This window comes from Gopherus flavomarginatus, chromosome 10 (genome assembly GCF_025201925.1).
Source record: "Gopherus flavomarginatus isolate rGopFla2 chromosome 10, rGopFla2.mat.asm, whole genome shotgun sequence".
Lineage (NCBI taxonomy): Eukaryota > Metazoa > Chordata > Testudines > Testudinidae > Gopherus > Gopherus flavomarginatus.
Window position 1 is genome coordinate 23,431,513 of NC_066626.1, and position 18,058 is coordinate 23,449,570.

At 46.8% G+C, this 18,058-nt stretch overlaps 1 protein-coding gene across 1 annotated transcript in view; it reads right to left on the reverse strand.

Moving 5' to 3' along the window:
- AOX1 (aldehyde oxidase 1) overlaps positions 1 to 18,058 on the reverse strand; it is a 198,677-nt gene that overhangs the window by 72,101 nt on the left and 108,518 nt on the right. Inside the window, exons 39-43 of the mRNA XM_050916607.1 lie at positions 11,718 to 11,798; positions 6,483 to 6,627; positions 4,710 to 4,802; positions 3,408 to 3,559; positions 2,125 to 2,218 (exon numbers count right to left, since the gene is read on the reverse strand). Of these exons, the coding sequence (XP_050772564.1) occupies positions 2,125 to 2,218; positions 3,408 to 3,559; positions 4,710 to 4,802; positions 6,483 to 6,627; positions 11,718 to 11,798 (565 nt within the window). The remainder of the gene's footprint in view (positions 1 to 2,124; positions 2,219 to 3,407; positions 3,560 to 4,709; positions 4,803 to 6,482; positions 6,628 to 11,717; positions 11,799 to 18,058) is intronic.

An 18,058-nucleotide genomic window follows, 5' to 3' on the forward strand; every position in this document is an offset into this window, starting at 1 on the left:
TAAAGGATGCTCAGGAAGAGCAAAAGGCCTGGTATGACAGACATGCCAGAAAACGTTCCTTCAAGGTAGGAGACCAGGTTATGGTCTTGAAGGCGCAACAGGCCCATAAGATGGAAGCATCATGGGAAGGGCCATTCACGGTCCAAGAGCGCCTGGGAGCTGTAAACTACCTCATAGCATTTCCCAATTCCTCACTAAAGCCTAAAGTGTACCATGTTAATTCTCTCAAGCCTTTCTATTCCAGAGACTTACAGGTTTGTCAGTTTACAGGGGTGCTCCTTACTGAGGCAGTCTGTTGGGCGCTCAGTACCGATGTTGCAGGACTAAGTACAGACTCCATGAGGAGCTGCTTCAATTGAAAGTCCCGCTCCTTCTTTGTCCTTGGTTTAAATGACTTGCAAATGCGGTACTTGTCAAAAAGGTGGGATTCCCCTAGGCACTTAAGGCAGGAGTCGTGGGGATCCCCTATTGGCATCGGCTTCTGGCACGCCGAGCACGGTTTGAATCCCAGTGCCTTGGGCATGGGCTCACACCGGGGTGGAGGAAAGGGGCTAATCCCTGATCCCCCCTTCAACTATATACACTAACTATGAATAGAAGTACTAACACTAACTATAACTACAAGAACTCTAACTATAAACACAGTAAAGAGCAAAGAATTACGAGAAGCTAGGGATGTGGAGATCAGCAAAGCCACGCTCCACAGTTCCAACGACCGTCACAGGCGGTAAGAAGGAACTGAAGGGCTGTTGGGTCGGCAGGGATATATATCCGGCGCTACAGAGGCACCACTCCAGAGGGCGACCCAGCTGACCCACCAAGTGTTGCTAGGGTAAAAATCTTCCGACGAGCGTGCACGCAGCACGCGCACACCTAATTGGAATCGATATGAGCAAGCACTCGAAGAATTACTATTTTCTCCTATATATAAGTTTAATGGAATTTGGCCAGTGGCCACCTCTGACTGACCTCTGCTTACCTTGGTTCCTTCCTGCAGCACATGCCTTGTGTATTCAATTAGACACATGGATGCCTCATGTTCCACAAAATGGTGTCTTCCAGGTGTTGTATGTGAGGTCATGCTGTCTGGAGGACACTATTTTGTAGAACAAAATGACATCCTCCATGCTTGTTTGGACCAGGAGCTGCCATTTTTTTCTCGGGCATGCAAATCGCTTGCCCTGGTCTAAAACTAAAGTTCTCCATTCCCATGGAAGTCAAGGGAGTGTGGTCAGCACGTTTCAGGATTCAGTCTAAGACTGTAAACTCTCCAGAGTAGGGACACTTGTCTTTGTTGTCCCTGTTCAGTAGCATGCACTTTGATGCTATACAAATAATAAATGCTAATAACACTCTGCTGTATGCATGATGTTGAATAGTGCTGATTTTAGTGTCAGTAATAGATAGACAAATTAGTAAGCTGATTAAGTAGCTCTCCTCTTTTTACTCAAAAGCTTTTAACAAAAACATTTAGGACATTAAACAGCTAACATGCAGGAAGCTTTAAAGGCAGAAATTACCATGATGAGCAAATTATCCTGGAACATCTTTGGTTCAAAGCTGCTACTCATTAAGTCCAAGATTTTCAAAGTGGCCATTGATTTTAGGTGCCAGCATGAAATACTTGGACTTTATTTTCAGAAGTGCTGACTCCTTTCCCCTGCATAATCCCAGTGACATCACTAGGGAGAAGTGGGTGCTCAAAATGTATGAAAATAAGGTATGTGTTTTCTCAGGCTGGGTAAGACATTAGCAGCAAAAGCAACCATGGGGAGGGTGTACGAAACTGTAGGTTAAAGCTGGCCAGTCTGGCCTGGCAGCAATGTGGGGAGGTTGTTGATACCAGATGGACATCTTTCTCTTCCTTGCCCCTCCACTTCACTTTCACAGCACTGCCAGTTTTGTTCCCTTTTGCACCTGGCAGCAGGAAGGAATGTAGCAGCCTGCATTAGCTAACACTTTTTGCCAGTGACAGTCACAGGAAAGCACCAGAATAATTTTGTCCTGTGTCTACCAACATGGAGGAAACGAGGAAACAAGTGAAGATACCCATCACTTGTACTGCTAATTGTGCTCTACAGCGATGCTCTCACAGATACGTAACAGAGAGATGCTGAATCTTACCTTTTGATGCCAGACTGAGGACAGAGTTGCCAACTGCTAGGACAGGGTTCAGATCCCAAGTTGAACCTCTACTTACAATATGTCCACCTAAGGACTTTAACAAAAGAAGAGGCTATTTTAATTGCTGTCTTTTCCATATATAGCAATATTGATCTAAAACATGATCCTATTTTTAGGGATATTAAAAAGTTAGGGTAATTTATTGTTCAAACTTCATTGAAGTTTCATATTCAAACTTTTCTAAATGATAATTTCCCTCTCATTTTAATTTACAGCTCATGGAAGTTCCTAACCTATAACCCCAGACAAAGGACACCAACATGACCCCGGGTAGATGACCTGCCCAAAAATAGAGAAAAGGCCACTCCTTCAGCCAGAGAGGAGAGGCCACAAAAGAACTAGGGCAACTGAGTTTTAAAGAAAAATGGAAGGGTGGGGTCAGAGGCAATGCCTTTCAAAGTGAGGAGAAGCAAAGGACATCTTGATTCTGAGCTTCCACACAGCAAGTGGGCACATGTGTCACTGCTTATCTGGCAAACTCTGCTATTATTTGTGCATTTCAGTAGTAGCTGACACAGGCGCTGGCTTCCTCCTTTCCCCAGGGGTGCTCAACCTCCACTCCACCCCAGGCCCTGCCCCCACTCCACTCTGTTTCCCAAGGCCCTCCTTCTGCCCCACTTCTTCCCACCCAGTTCCATTTCCTCCCCCCAAGTGTGCCCCATACCTGTTCCTCCTCCTCCCCTGCAGTGCCTCTTGCATGCTGCAGAACAGCTGATCGCAGTGGGTGGGAAGTGCTGGGGGAGGAGTTGACCGCTGGGGCTGCTGGTGGGTGGGAGGTGCTAAGGGGTGGGGAAGGGAGCTGGCTGCTGGCGGGTGCTAAGCACTTGCTATTTTTTTTCAGCACCTATGGTCAGAGGTGCCATGTGAAAGGCCCTGGATGCCTATGTACTTAAATCCCATTCTGGAGGGACAAAGATAACTTCAGTCCTTGGCTTCTTGGCCAATAAGGGTGCTGCCAATTAGTGTGTTGTGGAAACCGGTTCATTGGTAATGACAGAAAGCCCCGATTTAGTTCACATAAGCTATCAGATAGTAATGCCTTTTAATCATTACCAGCATGGACTGGATTTGAACTGGTTACCTAGATGGAAAGGCTCTGAGATGCTACTCAAGCCCCAGAGACAGCCAGCTCTTCTCTAAACAAGTTTTACAGATTTGTAAGTGAAGATCGTAGATATATACTTTCAGTGCTGGCCTGTTTACTATAATCATTGAAAACATACAGCCAAACTCCTGATTTGTTCTCCAGCTAGGGTTTTCAGCTGCTGCAAGAGAGCACGGAAAATCTTTGTCTTCTCCTCTGGAAGCTCCGGGACTACTTTCATCAGGATGTCTCTGAGTTGGGCCAGAGAGCAGGCAGCACCTATCACTAGTCCTGAAACCCAATTATTTTAAATAGTGAAATAGGAGCATCACACTTTAAATGATCACAACTCTACCTGACCATGGAAATGTTGCTTCTATAGTCAGCTTTCATCAGGTATATTTCACACACACAAATCTACAGGATAATTTTCTTTGGGCCAGACACTGAGATCTTTATTCAGGTAAATTCCCATGAGGCAAATAGCAGTCTGACTGAGTGAGGCTAAGGATGGAGTAAAAACTGTTGAAAGACTCCAGAATTTGGCCCCATGGGCCTGACCCAGAACCTATTTCAGTCAATGGAAACAATGCCATTGATTTCAATGGATGTTGGATCAGGCTCTGTTTCAGTAGAGATTTGTAGAGCATTTTGGAAGTTTTCAGTGGTTGTAAAAAGCCCTTCTTTCATTAAGGGCATTCTCTAATGTGGACCTTGATAAAAGGTGACAATTAAATGGACAGTTGTGTGGATGTGTGTGGTGTAGTGATTTACAAATCTATTTCAATGTCAATTCCAGAGCTAAGAGAAAAGCAAATAGGAAAACAACCATTTGTAATAAAATCCCACTTTGTCTGAATTTTATAAACAGCTCTGTCCAGTGCCTCCAGGAAAAAACTGTGCATCACATACTTTTGCTACAGCTTCAATTCCATGTTACATATTAAGATATGACATAACGGAACAGATACTCAGCTGGTGTAAATCAGTATCCATGGAATTATACTGGCTTGGACCAACTGAGAACTTGGCTCAGTGGCTCCAAAGAAAATCTTTTGGCATATTGGATCAAAGATCTATGCATGAGCATCTCTATATAGATTGTAGACATTGCCAGACTAATGACTATGATAAAGAACATTGTAATTTCTACCAATAGAAAAAACTATAGGACCCTCCCACATGCTCCTCTCCTGCAGAAAAATGAGTGAAAGATGGTTTGAACAAAGAAATTTATGGCAGCAGAGTTTCAGAATTTGAACCTCCCCATCCTGTTCTCTCCATATGGCAGGTAGGCTGACAGACTGGATAGTGGTCGTATTGCACTGAGCACTACTAGAGAATAAAATGTTCCATGTACGTATGAGTCAAAAATTCTAATAATTTATGGTGTCTAACAACACATTACTCAAGAGGATTTTTAGGCAAATCAAGGACTTACCATTGTTTGTATTACTCACAACATGCAGATCTGGAATCCTAGTGGGATGGATGAAAACTGGATGATGAACATCATCACGTTTCATCTCAAGTCCTGAAGACAGAGAATTATAATGAGATTGAAGAAAAGCAGAAGAAAACAGCTGTGTTAGATTTCCAGAACTGTGAATATATCTAAAGAACTAAACATACCCCCATCCTTTCTGCCACCAGGGCTTGTGACCTTAGTGTCACATGGGATTACTTTCCCTGTATTCTTCCTATAGCCAAGCAGTTGCAAAGTCCTGCTGGTTCTTCCTGTCCAATATCCCAAAGTCTCCATCCTGCTGCCTTTCCCATTCCATGTTCCTCTCTCTCCTCCCCTCCGCACTCTCTGCTTTTCATGCTGCGCCCCTCAGGTCTAGTGAATGAGCTGCCAGCAAAGTATCTCCCAGTGCTCTGCAAAGCTCCTCACTTCCCTGCACTTGTCTCCTTCCATATCAAATTCAGATTCCTCACCTCAGCTTTAGAACCCTACAGGATTGTGCCCCTGCCTCCATCTCTTCCCTAGTCATCCATTACTTCCTGCTTCCGTCTTGCACTCCACCAGCTCAGCTCAACTGCATAACTCTTCTGTTTCCTTCTCCCACCAGCATCTCTATGCTTATTCCCACATCATCCCCTATGCCTGTGACAACCATCACTGACCTCCTGCCTAATATATTTTCAAAAAGGAGCTAACAAGCTGTGCATATATGTAGTAATATGCTTACTTCCTCCCTCATCCTCCATGCCCAGCCCTGCCATGCAGCTAATTTAGGGCTTGACTGATGCCCACAGAAATCAATGGACTTTGACTTCAATGGGCACTGGATCAGACCTTTAGACTACATTGCAAGCTCCCAAGAACCTGCCATTTTAGTGGTTTGTGAAGTGCTGTGGTCACCTTTATGGGTGCTATATTAACAAATAAAAAAGCAGTAAAGATTCTGTTGTCAATGAGCACGGGGGTGGGGGGTAGTGTCTGAAAATTAAAGTCTCTTTAAATCTTTTTGGACTCAGTTTCACCCTCACTGTGTAAACAAATTCACAGATAACAGCTCAGTCTGGAATTCCATATAATGAGACATGCTCTTATTCTACCCACTTGCACCACTCTCCCTCGGAAGGAAGGGGTTCAGACCGTACACTCCCCCCCAGCATTACCTCTGAAATACTCACCCCTGTGCCCTGCACACCTACACTGGAAATGCTCTATCCCAAGCCTTCCTCAAGACTCCACTCATTCAATCAGCTTTCCCACCCTTATCTCTTCTCTGCTACTCTTGCTGCTCTCTTAACTTAACCGCTCAAATTATAACATTGTAACAATAAAATCTATCTGTAATATTGAGGAACCCAATAAGATGTATAGAAGTTCCTACTCTTGTCCTTTCAATATGGACCATGTCCTTTGTCATCCTTGTAGTGTTCTAACTGAAGGTCTACCCTGCAGACTCTTACTCATGTGAATGGTTGTTACTCCATGCAAGTCATCTCACTGAAGTCAATGGGTGGGGTATAGTCCTCTGACCATGGAATCAATAGATCAGAGTTCTAGTCCCAGTTGTGTCACTGATGTGCTGTGTGAACTGGGGTAAGTTACCCAGACCTGAATATTCAAATGGAGCCTCTAATTTTGGGTACCTATCTTTGGATGCCCAGTTTGAAGCACCAAAGGCCTGATTTTCATTGCAACTTCCATTAACTTCAACTGGATTGTAACAATGACAAGAGACCCTCAGACCCTCCATACCCACACTGGTGTTCCCTACAATGAGAGGTGCTTTAGGGTACATAGCCTTCAGCTCCAGAAGTTCCCTGAGGTTAGTGGGAGAAATCCACGTTGTTCTTTCCCCACGGAAAACCAGAGTTCTTTTTTGCTGTTCCTGAGCCATTCTCTGTAGAGGAAATGACAGAGATTAAGCGCTCCAGGGCTAACAAAAGTATTGTCAACCAGTGTAAAGTAGAATAAAACACTTTAAAATAACTGTTAATAAAACTTGTATTTAAACAGTGTCTTTAATCTGAGGTTCCCATTGAGCTTTACAATGGTATGTTTAATTATCCCCATGTTACAGATAGGGAAACTGAGGCACAAAGAAGATAAGTGACTTGCCTGAGGCAGCATAACAAGTAATAGTACAGAACTTAAGTGTCTTGACATCTAGTCTCCTACGCTAATCACTAGCAAAGACTCCCTCCATTATGGTTGTTCAGTGACCAGCCAAAGCAAAGCGATTACATCTTAAGAACTGAGGTTTTGTCACCTTCTCTGCCTGGGCATTAAATTTCCCCTGGAGCTTTACATAATAGAAAGGGTTCGGCCTGGTATCTTTAACAAAACGTACGCCATTGTTGTTCAGTGTGCTATGTGCTGCCTGATGCTTTCCTTCCCAAACATGACTGAATTTCAGCAAGATTTAGTTTCAGTCACATCTGACAAGGGAATGCCAGAGAAATTCATCAGGTGAACTCTCATTGGCTTAAGGTTCGCAAGGGGCAATTTCAGTTCCAGTGAGGTTCTGCTCTGAAAAGTGACTATATGAAAAGGCATAGTCTTACTAAGCTGATCTATTAGTATTCAAAGACAGATCTGACTTTGACTATCATTTTGTGTTGCTTTTTACTCCTGTTAAACGTGATGAGTCAACGTAGCTGAGATGGAGTGAGCTGGATTCTTGTCATTTTTGCACTTCAATGGAATTATTTACTAATTTCCAATCCTGTTACACCTGAGCAACTCCCTTGGAGACAGTGGGGCTGCACAGGTGTGCTGTGGAGCAGTGGTTCTCAACCAGAGGTATGTGCACCCCTGGGGGTATGTAGCAGTCTTCCAGGGGGTACATCGACTCATCTAGATATTTGCCTAATTTTACAAAGGGCTACATAAAAAACTCTAGCAAAGTCATTACAAACTAAAATTGTTTATACTTCTTTATATACTATACACTGAAATGTAAGTACAATATTTATATTGACATTCATTTATAATTATATGGTAAAAATGAGAAAGTAAGCAATTTTTCAGTAACAGTGCGCTGTGACACTTCTTTATTTGTACGTCTGATTTTGTAAACAAGTAGTTTTTAAGCAAGATGAAACTTGGGGGTATGCGGGTCAAATCAGACTCCTGGAAAGGTGGAGAGCCACTGCTATGGAGCATAATTTGATGTCCTAGTGGTTGTACAGGTGGAAGCAAGGGCCCTAGTGTTGCCTCCAGAATCGTTGTAACTGATATAGCTACATACAAAGGAAGAGCCAGCTTAACTCCTTGATCGCATGATGAGTCTACAAGGCTGGAAGTTAGAAAGATGAAGATAATAAAACATATCATGGGCTGCATATTAGTACACATAGTGTCTTTTCACTGTGTAGCCATACCTCCACCCCTCAGAGAGAGCCATTTTATCTAATACAGGAAGGAGGCAGGGAGGACTAGTGGACGGAAGAGTGCCTGTCAAAATCTGGTTTCTGTAGGCAATTAGAATTTCCTGCCTTGTGCCACAATCTCACCTGGCATATGAAAAAATCAGGTAGTAGCAGGACACAATCAGAGTTGGTCAGAGCCGCTGCTCTGATCTGAACTAGTCTCTACAATATGTTAAAGATTTTTTCATTGCCCCTTTTTGACCTGAGTGGCTAGTCAAAGTTGGAGACCCTGTAGATTGTTCCAATGGGCTGTACTGTAGTTTCTTTGATGCAATCTTATTTATTTGCAAGGAGTGTACCAAGTCTTGCTTTTCTGAATGTAGGAAGAAAATGTAGGACTAGAAGGGACCTTGATAGGTCATCTAGTCCAGTCCTCTGCACTGAGGCAGGACTAAGTATTATCTGACCCATCCCTGCAGGTGTTTGTCTCACCTGTTCATTAAAACATCCAATGACAGAGATTCCAGAACCTCCCTCTGTAATTTGTTCCAGTGCTTAACCACTCTGAACAGTTAGGATGTTTTTCATAATGTCCAACCTGAATCTCCCTTGCTGCAATTTAAGCCCATTACTCCTTGCCCTGTGCTCAGTAGTTAAGGAGAATAATAGATGCGGTGGCAGCAGGATGGAGTGGGCAGTGAGCTGCTCCTTCCCTTCCCTCTTCCAGTTCCTGCTGGGTCCCAGTGACCTCAATTGTGGTTTGTTTGTTTTTCTCAACCGGTGGGGTGCTCCCTTGCCACCCACTTCCGGGCCATGAGCCACTTAGGCCTGATCTGTTGCAGGTCCATGGTAAAGGCAGAGGAGCAGGAGGTCTTGTGGTAGGCGGAAGGAAGAGAGGGGTTTATTGGAGGGCCATGGAGAAGAACTAAGAGCTATTGGAGGGTCTCAGAGGGATGGAAGAAAGCCAGGAGGGAGGAATTTAGGCCATGCTGGAGTCAGAGAGAGAGGAGTAGGAAGTTGGGAAGGCAAAGGAAGAATGTCCACACCTAAATCAGTCTGAGCAGGCACAAAGAAGTTAGGATTGCCTCAGTTCAGAGGAGAGGTGAAACTTTAGCTCAGTTGGGGTGGGTGGTGGCTCTTGTTTCAAATCCCAGAGGTTGTTAAAATGTTCCCAGATTCTGTCTGAATGCTGGAGTCAACCAACCATTTCATATACACAAATACTCACTTTGGGCCTGCCAGGTGCAGGTGTATTGTTTGATTTGTTCCAGCATTACAGAGATCATTAATCTTTATACGGTTGGTTTGGTTTTTAAACTGGTTGATCCACAATGCATAGCTGATTTGCTTTTTTTTAGCAGCTTTCTATTGTACAGCATATATTAAGCAAGAGAAGTGGTTCTCAAACTTTTGTACTGGGGGATCCCTTTCACACAGCAAGCTTCTGACTGCGACCCCCCCTTTCAAATTAAAAACACATTTTTTATATTTAACACTATTACAAATGCTGGAGGCGGGGTGGGGCTTGGGGGTGGAGGCTGACAGCTCGTGACCCCCCATGTAATAACCTTCTGACCCCGTGAAGGGTCAAGGCCAAGACTATAACAGGGTTCAAAAAAAGAACTAGATAAATTCATGGAGGATAGATCCATCAATGGCTATTAGCCAGGATGGGCAGGGATGGTGTCCCGAACCTCTGTTTGCTAGAAGCTGGGAATGGGCGACGGGATGGGTCTCCTGATGATTACCTGTTGTGTTCATTCTCTCTGGGGCACCTGGCATTGGCCACTGTCATAAGACAGGATACTGGGCTAGATGGACCTTTGGTCTGACCCAGTATGGCTGTTATTATAACCTCAGTTTGTCTACATGGTGGGGTAATGCGCTCTATGGGGGTGTGATTTCTTAAGCAGCTCTTAAAATGATGTGCATTAATTAAGTGCTTAAGAAATCACACCCTCAAAGTGCACATTACCCCTCCTTGTAGAGAAGTCCCACCTGAGTAACAGATTGGCCTGTGCATGTGTCCCTGGCATGAGGAGTGGCAGAGGCAGTAGCAGTTGTTGTGGGTTAGATTAAATCTTGTTGTTATGGGTTAGGCATAGGCACCGATTTACATTCAGAATAAATGTAAAGAAACCATTGTAACTAGGTGGCTGAAACAATAGTGTGATACGAAGATATGGATGAGGAAGTTTTAAGTACAAGGGCTGGGGCTTTGACAGGTGGTGAAACTGGTTTTGGTCGGTGCGCATGAGAATCACACTGACTGAACAAGCTGGCTGAAAGAGTTCAGTGCTCTGAGTGAGAAAGCTGTCTCCTGTTTTTGTGAGTCGATCTCCCCAGCCCAGCTGTCCCTGTCTGCCATCCTTCACAGCTCAGCTCTTAGAGGAAGTGGTGCTTCAAGAGGCTGGAGAATCTGCACCATAGCTCTGCCCTGGAGCTCAGACTCCTCTCCCTCCTGTCCCTCTCAGCAGCTCTCTAATTATGATTTGGCTCCCTACAGATCAAACAAAGCCATAATGACGTTAATCAGTCTGGGTTCAATAAAGACTTGTGTGTGCATAGGATGAGATTGTTGTGTGGAAAGTTTCACCTGCGTTTACAGTGTAACAAAGGGCAATTTAGGAACTTCATGATTGTCACTATCCTGTACATACCTCATGGGCACTTGCAACTCCTTGGTGGCTCCCCGAAGCAGAGTTTTTTAGGAGGAATTTGACATAATGGGATGATGTTGGGAACAGATAAGTTAGACTGAACACAGGGAAAAACTTCTAGGTTATGAGATCCATTAGGCTGTGGAATAAACTCCCAAGGGAAGTAGTGGAGCCCACTGTCATTTCTAAAGCTACATCTACACTATGGCTGGGATTGACGCTCTGAGATCGATCCACCGGCGGTCATTTAGCGGGTCTAGTGAAGACTTGCCAAATTGACAGCAGATTGCTCTCCAGTCGACCCCTGTACTCTACCTCCGACGAGAAGGAGTTTCTCCTGTCGACCCCCTGCAGTGTAAGGTACGTCAACTCCAGCTACGTTATTCATGTAACTGGAGTTGCGTAGCATAGGTCGACTTACCACGGTGGCATAGACATAGCCTAAGTGACTTAGACAGGGAATTCTAAAGCCTAGTCTACACTAGGGGGCGGGGTTGATGTAAGATATGCAACTTCAGCTACGGAAATAGCATAGCTGAAGTCAACACATCTTATTTCGACTTACTTCCCGTCCTCACGGCATGGGATCAACGGCCGCGGCTCCCCCTGTTTACTCCGCTACTGCCACTCGCCCTGGTGGAGTTCCGGAGTCAACAGGATCGCATTTGGGAATCGATATATCACGTCTAGATGAGACGTGATATATCGATTCCTGATAAATCAATTGCTATCCAGCGAGTAGTGCAGACATACCCTAAGGTACATTCCTGCACTGGGAGGGAAGTGGATTGGATAACACTCTATCCTTGGTGTAACTCAGTCACCTTCCACTCAGGATGAATTTAGTCCAACAATCTTTTCCATTTCAGACTTCTATCATGTTGTAAACCCAAATGCTGGATCATTCACAACATTTGCATGTAAACGGAGACAAATCAGGAAAGAATAACACTTCCTACCATTAGTTCAGGAGGAAAGATAAACTCCTGGGTTGGGTCTACAGGCTGGAATTCTTCAGGATTGCAGAGACCAGAATGCATCTGAAAGGAAACAAAGTTTCATTTGAATATTTACTTGAAGAAGAAAAAAGCCAGAATGTGTGCATCAAGAGTATGTTGCACTTTTCTGGAAAGAGCAGAGACTCTTTGGCTACATGTCATTTAGTTTTAACTGCTACAGGTATCAGTACATTGAATAATTCAAGCACATTCTTTAGTGAATTTCCTAAAAATAAGTCTATTATCATAAATAAACAATGAAACAAAACTATTTACAAATTGACCCAATGCCAGAAAGGCTTCTCTCAGCCATCAGCTCCTAAACCCACCTTTGGCACCTGCCCCAATCTCTGAAAGGGGCATTCTCAAGTCAACAACTAGCCCTTGTAGTGTGCCCTGGAGGCCATCAGAGCCTAGTGTAGTGGGTGTATGAGACTCACTGGAAAAATGCAGACACAGCAGAATTAATATAATCTCCCAATCTATGTCTGTCAAATAGATTGATGGGTAAATCCAAGATGACAATAACCAAAACAGCAATCCTTTGGGTGAGACAAGATTTATTGGACATCTTGTGTTTTTAGAGAAGAAAAAATTGTAATTTCTGGAAAAAGTTCCATTGCAACATTGACCTTAAATCTACGAGTCTGTATCCATCTCAATTATAGGTCAAAAGCAGGTACTGCTGCACTGGCTCTGAAATTTGGTCTTGTGGAAGATCTGGATTTGCTAGAGTGGTTATATGTCCAGGGTAGGCCAACACAGCCAGATTTTGCTTTCTACAAACCTAAACTACTTAGGATGTTGCAGTAGTTTAGGTACTAGTTTGGGATATGGTCAATGAGGGTTCAATTCCTTACTCTACTACAGACTCCCTGTGTGACTTTGCCAAGTCACTTAGCCTGTCTGTGACTCAGTTCCCTATCAGCAAAAATGGGAATATTAGCACTTTTTGCCCACAGGTGCACTGTGAGGCTAAATAAACTAGAGTTTTGATGCACTTTGAGCTCTGCTGTTGAAAAAAGCGAGGTGTCGTCATTACTTGCACAGCAGGGTTATGTTCCTCGCAGGCAGCATGGCTCAATATCATGACCTTTGCATTCACAACACAGTACTCACAATGCAGTGTTCCTGTTGAAATCTGTAAGGCTGGGTTGGGTTTGACAGGTCTGAATAGAGCTGGGTTGGGCAGGTTCAGTGTTCCCCCCTCATTGTTTGCATCACTCTCTTATTTGGTTCACACTGAACAGGTTCTTAACTTCCTGGGGCAATTTTTCTCCTCTGAATGGAGCCACTCGGTGCTTGTGCCAAGTTCAGCAGGGCTGAATTAGAAGAGGACACCATAAAAATCAGCTCTATTTTACTCACTTTGGGTTATCCCTTCTCTGAAAAGCATTGTGCTTCGGAGCTACAATCCTCTAGAGAATATGATCCTGTGAGCTTTTGGGAAGGAGCTTACAATGGGGTGAAGCTCCAGATGCACTGCATCCCCAGCACTGGTTGCTTTTCTTTGCCTCTCCAGACATTATTCTTGAATTAAAGTCTCATTAAAACCACATAATGATGGAAATTCCAGTATCTTCAATGGTAGAAGAGAATGAATGGGTCCTGGTTATAAGCAACCAGCCCCCTGGCGCTCCCAGGTTCAACCCTGACTGCCACTGTCCAGATCTTAAAGGGGCTGTAACAATGCACAGAACCACCACAGCCTTGAATTTACTCAGTGTAAAACCTAAAGATTCCCCTTTCCTTTTGCTGCATCACTGAGGATAAGACCGTTACCCTTTCCATAACTGGTGTTCTTCGAGATGTGTTGCTCATGTCCATACTAGGTGTGTGCACATGCACTGGTGCTGTAAGTTTTTCCCTTAGCAGTATCCGTGCTGAGTGGCTCTGTCGCCCTCTGGAGCAGCACCCGCATGGTGTGGTATAAGGGGCACCGCCAGCTCCCCTCATCCGCAGTTCCTTCTTGCCGGAAACTCTGACAGTGGGGAAGGAGGGTGGGTTGTGGAATGAACACGAGCAACACATCTCGAAGAACACGAGTTATGGAAAAGGTAACTGTCTTTTCTTCTTTGAGTACTTGCTCATGTCCATTCCATATTAGGTGACACCCAAGCAGTACCCCTGGAGGCAGGTAGGAGTTCATGGACATGTAGATTGCAATACAGCTCTGCCGAATCCAGCTCCATCTCTGGCCTGCTCGGTGATGGCATAATGCACCATGAACGTGTGGACAGAGGCCCATGTTGTGGCTCCACAGATGTTCTGAATAGGGATGTGTGCCAGGAAGGCTGCCCGGATGCCTGAGCTTTAGTTGAGTGGGCTCTGACAATCAGTGGCAGTGGGACCCATGCCAGATCATAACAGGTCCATATGCAAGAGGTGATCCAGTTGGAAATCCTCTGTGAGGACACCAGAAGGCCCTTCATCCTATCAGCTGTGGCGATGAAAAGCTGAGTTGATTACAGAAAGGCTTGGTACGCTCTAGGTAAAAAGCCAAGGCCCTTTGGATGTCCAGCGCATGAAGATGCCTCTCTCTCTCCACTGGTCTTATACAGTTTGGGACAGAACACTGGGAGGAAGATGTCCCAGTTCATATGGAAGGTAGATACCACCTACGGCAGGAAGGCCAGGTGGGGCCTCAGCTGAACCTTGTCTTTGTAGAAGACTGTGTATAGTGGTTCTGAGGTCAAGGCTTTAACCTCAGAAACTCACCTTGCTGATGTCACCACCACCAAGAAAGTGACCTTCCATGACAAGTGGAAAGGGAGCAGGAGCTCAGTGGCTCAAAGGGCAGGCCCATGAGCCTAGAGAGGACCAAGTTGAGATCCCACTGCGGAACAGAAGTCTGTACCTGCAGGAAGAGTCTGTCGAGGCCTCTCAAGAATCTGATCGTTATGTCATGAGAAAACACCGTCGGCCCTGGATTGGTGGGTGAAAAGTGGAGATGGCTGTGAGATGCACTCTAATGGAAGAGTGTGCCAGGCCCTGGTTCCTCAGATGAAGCAGGTAGTTATGGAAGAGCTCAAGGGGGAGATGCCACCCGTGGACACCCAGTCGGAAAATCCTGTCCACTTGGCTAGGTAAGTCAGTCTGGTTGAAGACTTTCTACTCTCCAGGAGGACCTGTTGGACATCATCCAAGAAGGTCCGCTCCTTCGGTTCAGCCACGCAGCATCCATGGCAAGAAGAGTAGGGATGTGAGGTTGCAGTGCAGGAGCTGACCGTGGTCCTGTGACAGCAGGTCCAGTCGGATGGGCAGGGACCAAGGAGGGGCTGCTGCTAAGTCCATCAGCATGCTGAACCAGTGCTGGCGGGGCCACATCAGGGTGATCATGATAACCTGTGCCGTGTCTCTCTTGATCTTTGCTAGGACCCTGCTGATGAGAGGAACTGGAGGGAATGCTCTCTGACCACAACAGGAGGAAAGCATCAGAGAGAGAGTTTTTGCCCAGACCTTGCCAAGAATGAAACCGGTGGTATTTCCTGTTTTGCCTTGTGGCAAACAGGTCCACTTGGCCTCTGGAAGATCACGCAGGCTACCTCTGGGTGGAGTGATGAGAGAAGTCTCTACTGAGATGATCTGCTAGCGTGTTCTTGATGCCAGGGAGGTGACAAGCTTCCAGATGGATTTTGTGGCTGATGCAGAAGGCCCAGAGACGGAGTTCCTCTTGACAGAGAGTCGACGAACGTGCTTCCCCTTGCCTGTTGATGTAGAACATCAAGGCCGTGTTGTCCAACAGGTGAGGTAAGAAGACTCTACATGCCAAGTGGACTGCTCTGAGCTCTTTGACGTTTATGTGTAAAGTCATCTCCTCCAGGGACCAGATACCTGGGTCTAGAGGTCACCAAGGTACGCACTCCAGCCAAGATCCAAGGTACCTGATACTAACTTGATGGAGCGAGGGGGGTGCCAAATGAAACCCCCACTAGGACTGTTCTGTGATCAGTCCACCATCACAGCGAGGTAAGTATTGTCGGGGGGATGGTAACGATCTTTTCCAGGCAGGGCCAGCTCTAGCCATTTTGCTGCCCCAAGCACTGCGGCACGCCGCGGGGGGTGCTCTGCCACTAGCCAGTCCCGCGGCTCCGGTGGACCTCCCGCAGCCGTGCCTGCAGATGCGCCACCGGAGCCGCGGGAGCAGTGGACCCTCTGCAGGCACGCCTGCGGGAGGTCCACTGGAGCTGCCTGCCACCCTCCCAGCAACTGAAGGAGCACCAGCCGCTGCATGCTGCCCCAAGCACGCGCTTGGCGCGCTGGTGCCTGAAGCCGGCCCTGTCTCCAGGTGATCCCTGGATTGGGAATAGACCATCAACAGCTATTGCTGCAGGGTTACATCCGGAGCAAGACATGTTGGACAATGTACATGCACGCTGCCATGTGGCCCAACAGGTATAGGCAGACCCTAGCCATGGGGGAATGTGGAGACCTGTGCAATGAGGTCCGTCTATGTCTGGAACCTTTCTAATGGTGGGAACACTCTGGCGCATGTCGAGTCGAGCACCGCTCCAATGCACTCTATCCTCTGCACCGGAACTCACGTAGACTTTTTGTCATTTACCAGTAGGATCAGGGAGCAGCACATGGCTTGCAGCACCGCAACATCCTCTTGGACCTAAGACCTGGAGTTGCCCTTGGCTAGCCAGTCGTCGAGATACGGGTATGCCTGAGGTAAGCAGCTACCACCAATATACACCCTCAATGCTGTTGCCAGGCCAAACAGGAGGACCACAGACTGATAGTGGTGGGGCCCCACTGTAAACCGGAGGAAGCATCTGTGTCCAGAAAGATCGCTATGTGGAAGTATGCGTCCTTCAAGTCAAGGGCAGCGCCAGTCTTCCGGATCCAGGGAGGGGATGATAGAGGCCAGGGAGACGATGCAGAACTTTAGCTTCGCTAGGAAGCGGTTCAGGTCTCGCAGGTCCAGAATGGGCAGTTAGACCACCCTTGCCTTTGGGATTAAAAAGTATCGGGAATAAAATCCTTTGTTCGTGTACTTGGGAGGAGCCTCCTCCACTGAAACCAGCTGCAGTAACCCTTGAACCTCCTGCACGAGGAGACTCTCGTGAAAAGAGTCCCTGAAGAGGGAGAGGGAAGAGAGTTTGGGGGGCATGGGTAACAAGAAACTGGAGGGTATAACTCTGCACCACCATGTTCAGGACTCAGCAGTCCAAGATTACAGTGGTCCATGCAGGGAGGAAAAAGCAAAGGCAGCTGGAAAAAGAAGGGGAAGATGGATTCAGTGAATAGTCTGATTGGTCGCCCTTGAGCGTACCCTCAAAATGATCGCTTGGCACCCTGCTTGTTTCGGGTGAAGCCTGACTGAGCAGAGGGTGTGGGAGGGTGACTCGGGCGGCACTTGTAGCCCCTGGCTTTCTTGTGAGGTGGTGTAGCAGGGTGGTCACCCACTCCTGCCCTGAAAGGGCTTGAAGCCAGCCCTGGGAGAGGGTTGTGAGCTCAAGGCTCACTGACTGGGGAAGCAGTTGCCGCTGGCCCATGCCCAAGTCAGACTGCAGCTGGCCCTCTAAAAGCCAGTGACGCCAGGAGCTGAGAGGACTCTCCCTCTAGCTCTTGAGGGAAAAGGGCCTGGCTTCCCGGGAGCTGAGACGGATACCTAAAGTGGAGCAGGGCAGGGGGAAGGCTAGAGGAGCTGGGAGAGCTCCAGCCTGGAAACCCCCCAGGCTGCAGGCCTTGCTAAAGGCCAGAAAGGGTACTGGGATTGCAGAGGGCAGCCCAAGGGTAGGCCGAGGCAGCAGGTCCAAACCCCCCTTCCGGTGATGAGTGGCATTTACACTGCAGTCTGCCCCAGTGAACGGGGGCTAGATCAAGACTGGTAGTAGCCACAGTCTGAGGCGAGATGAGGATAGAGTGTGGGGGTTCCCCTGGGCGGGGAGACCCAGAAACTGTGGGGGTAATGCCAGGGGGCAGTCCCCAAAAGAAAGGGGCACCAGGGTCCAGGAGAGACATGGTGGGCAGCGGCAAGCAGGACATCGGCTAGCAGAGGGCGCTTCAAAGGCTGGAGAGCTAATTCCCAGGACAACCAGCATGAGGTGCCGCGGCGGTGAGTCTTGCACTGTTACAGGTGGGTCCTGCTGAGGCTGGCTCCCTTGTCCTTGAGGTTGTTGTGGTTTGAATTGCTTACGTGCCGGACCTGGGATGTAAAGCCCCAGAGTTTTCAGAGCAGTACAGGAGTCCTTTAACCCATGCAGCTTGCTGTCTGTCTGCTCTGCAGTTAGTGCCTGGCCGTCAAAGGGAAGGTCCTGCATTGACTTCTAAGCCTCTGGGGACAAGCCCGAGAG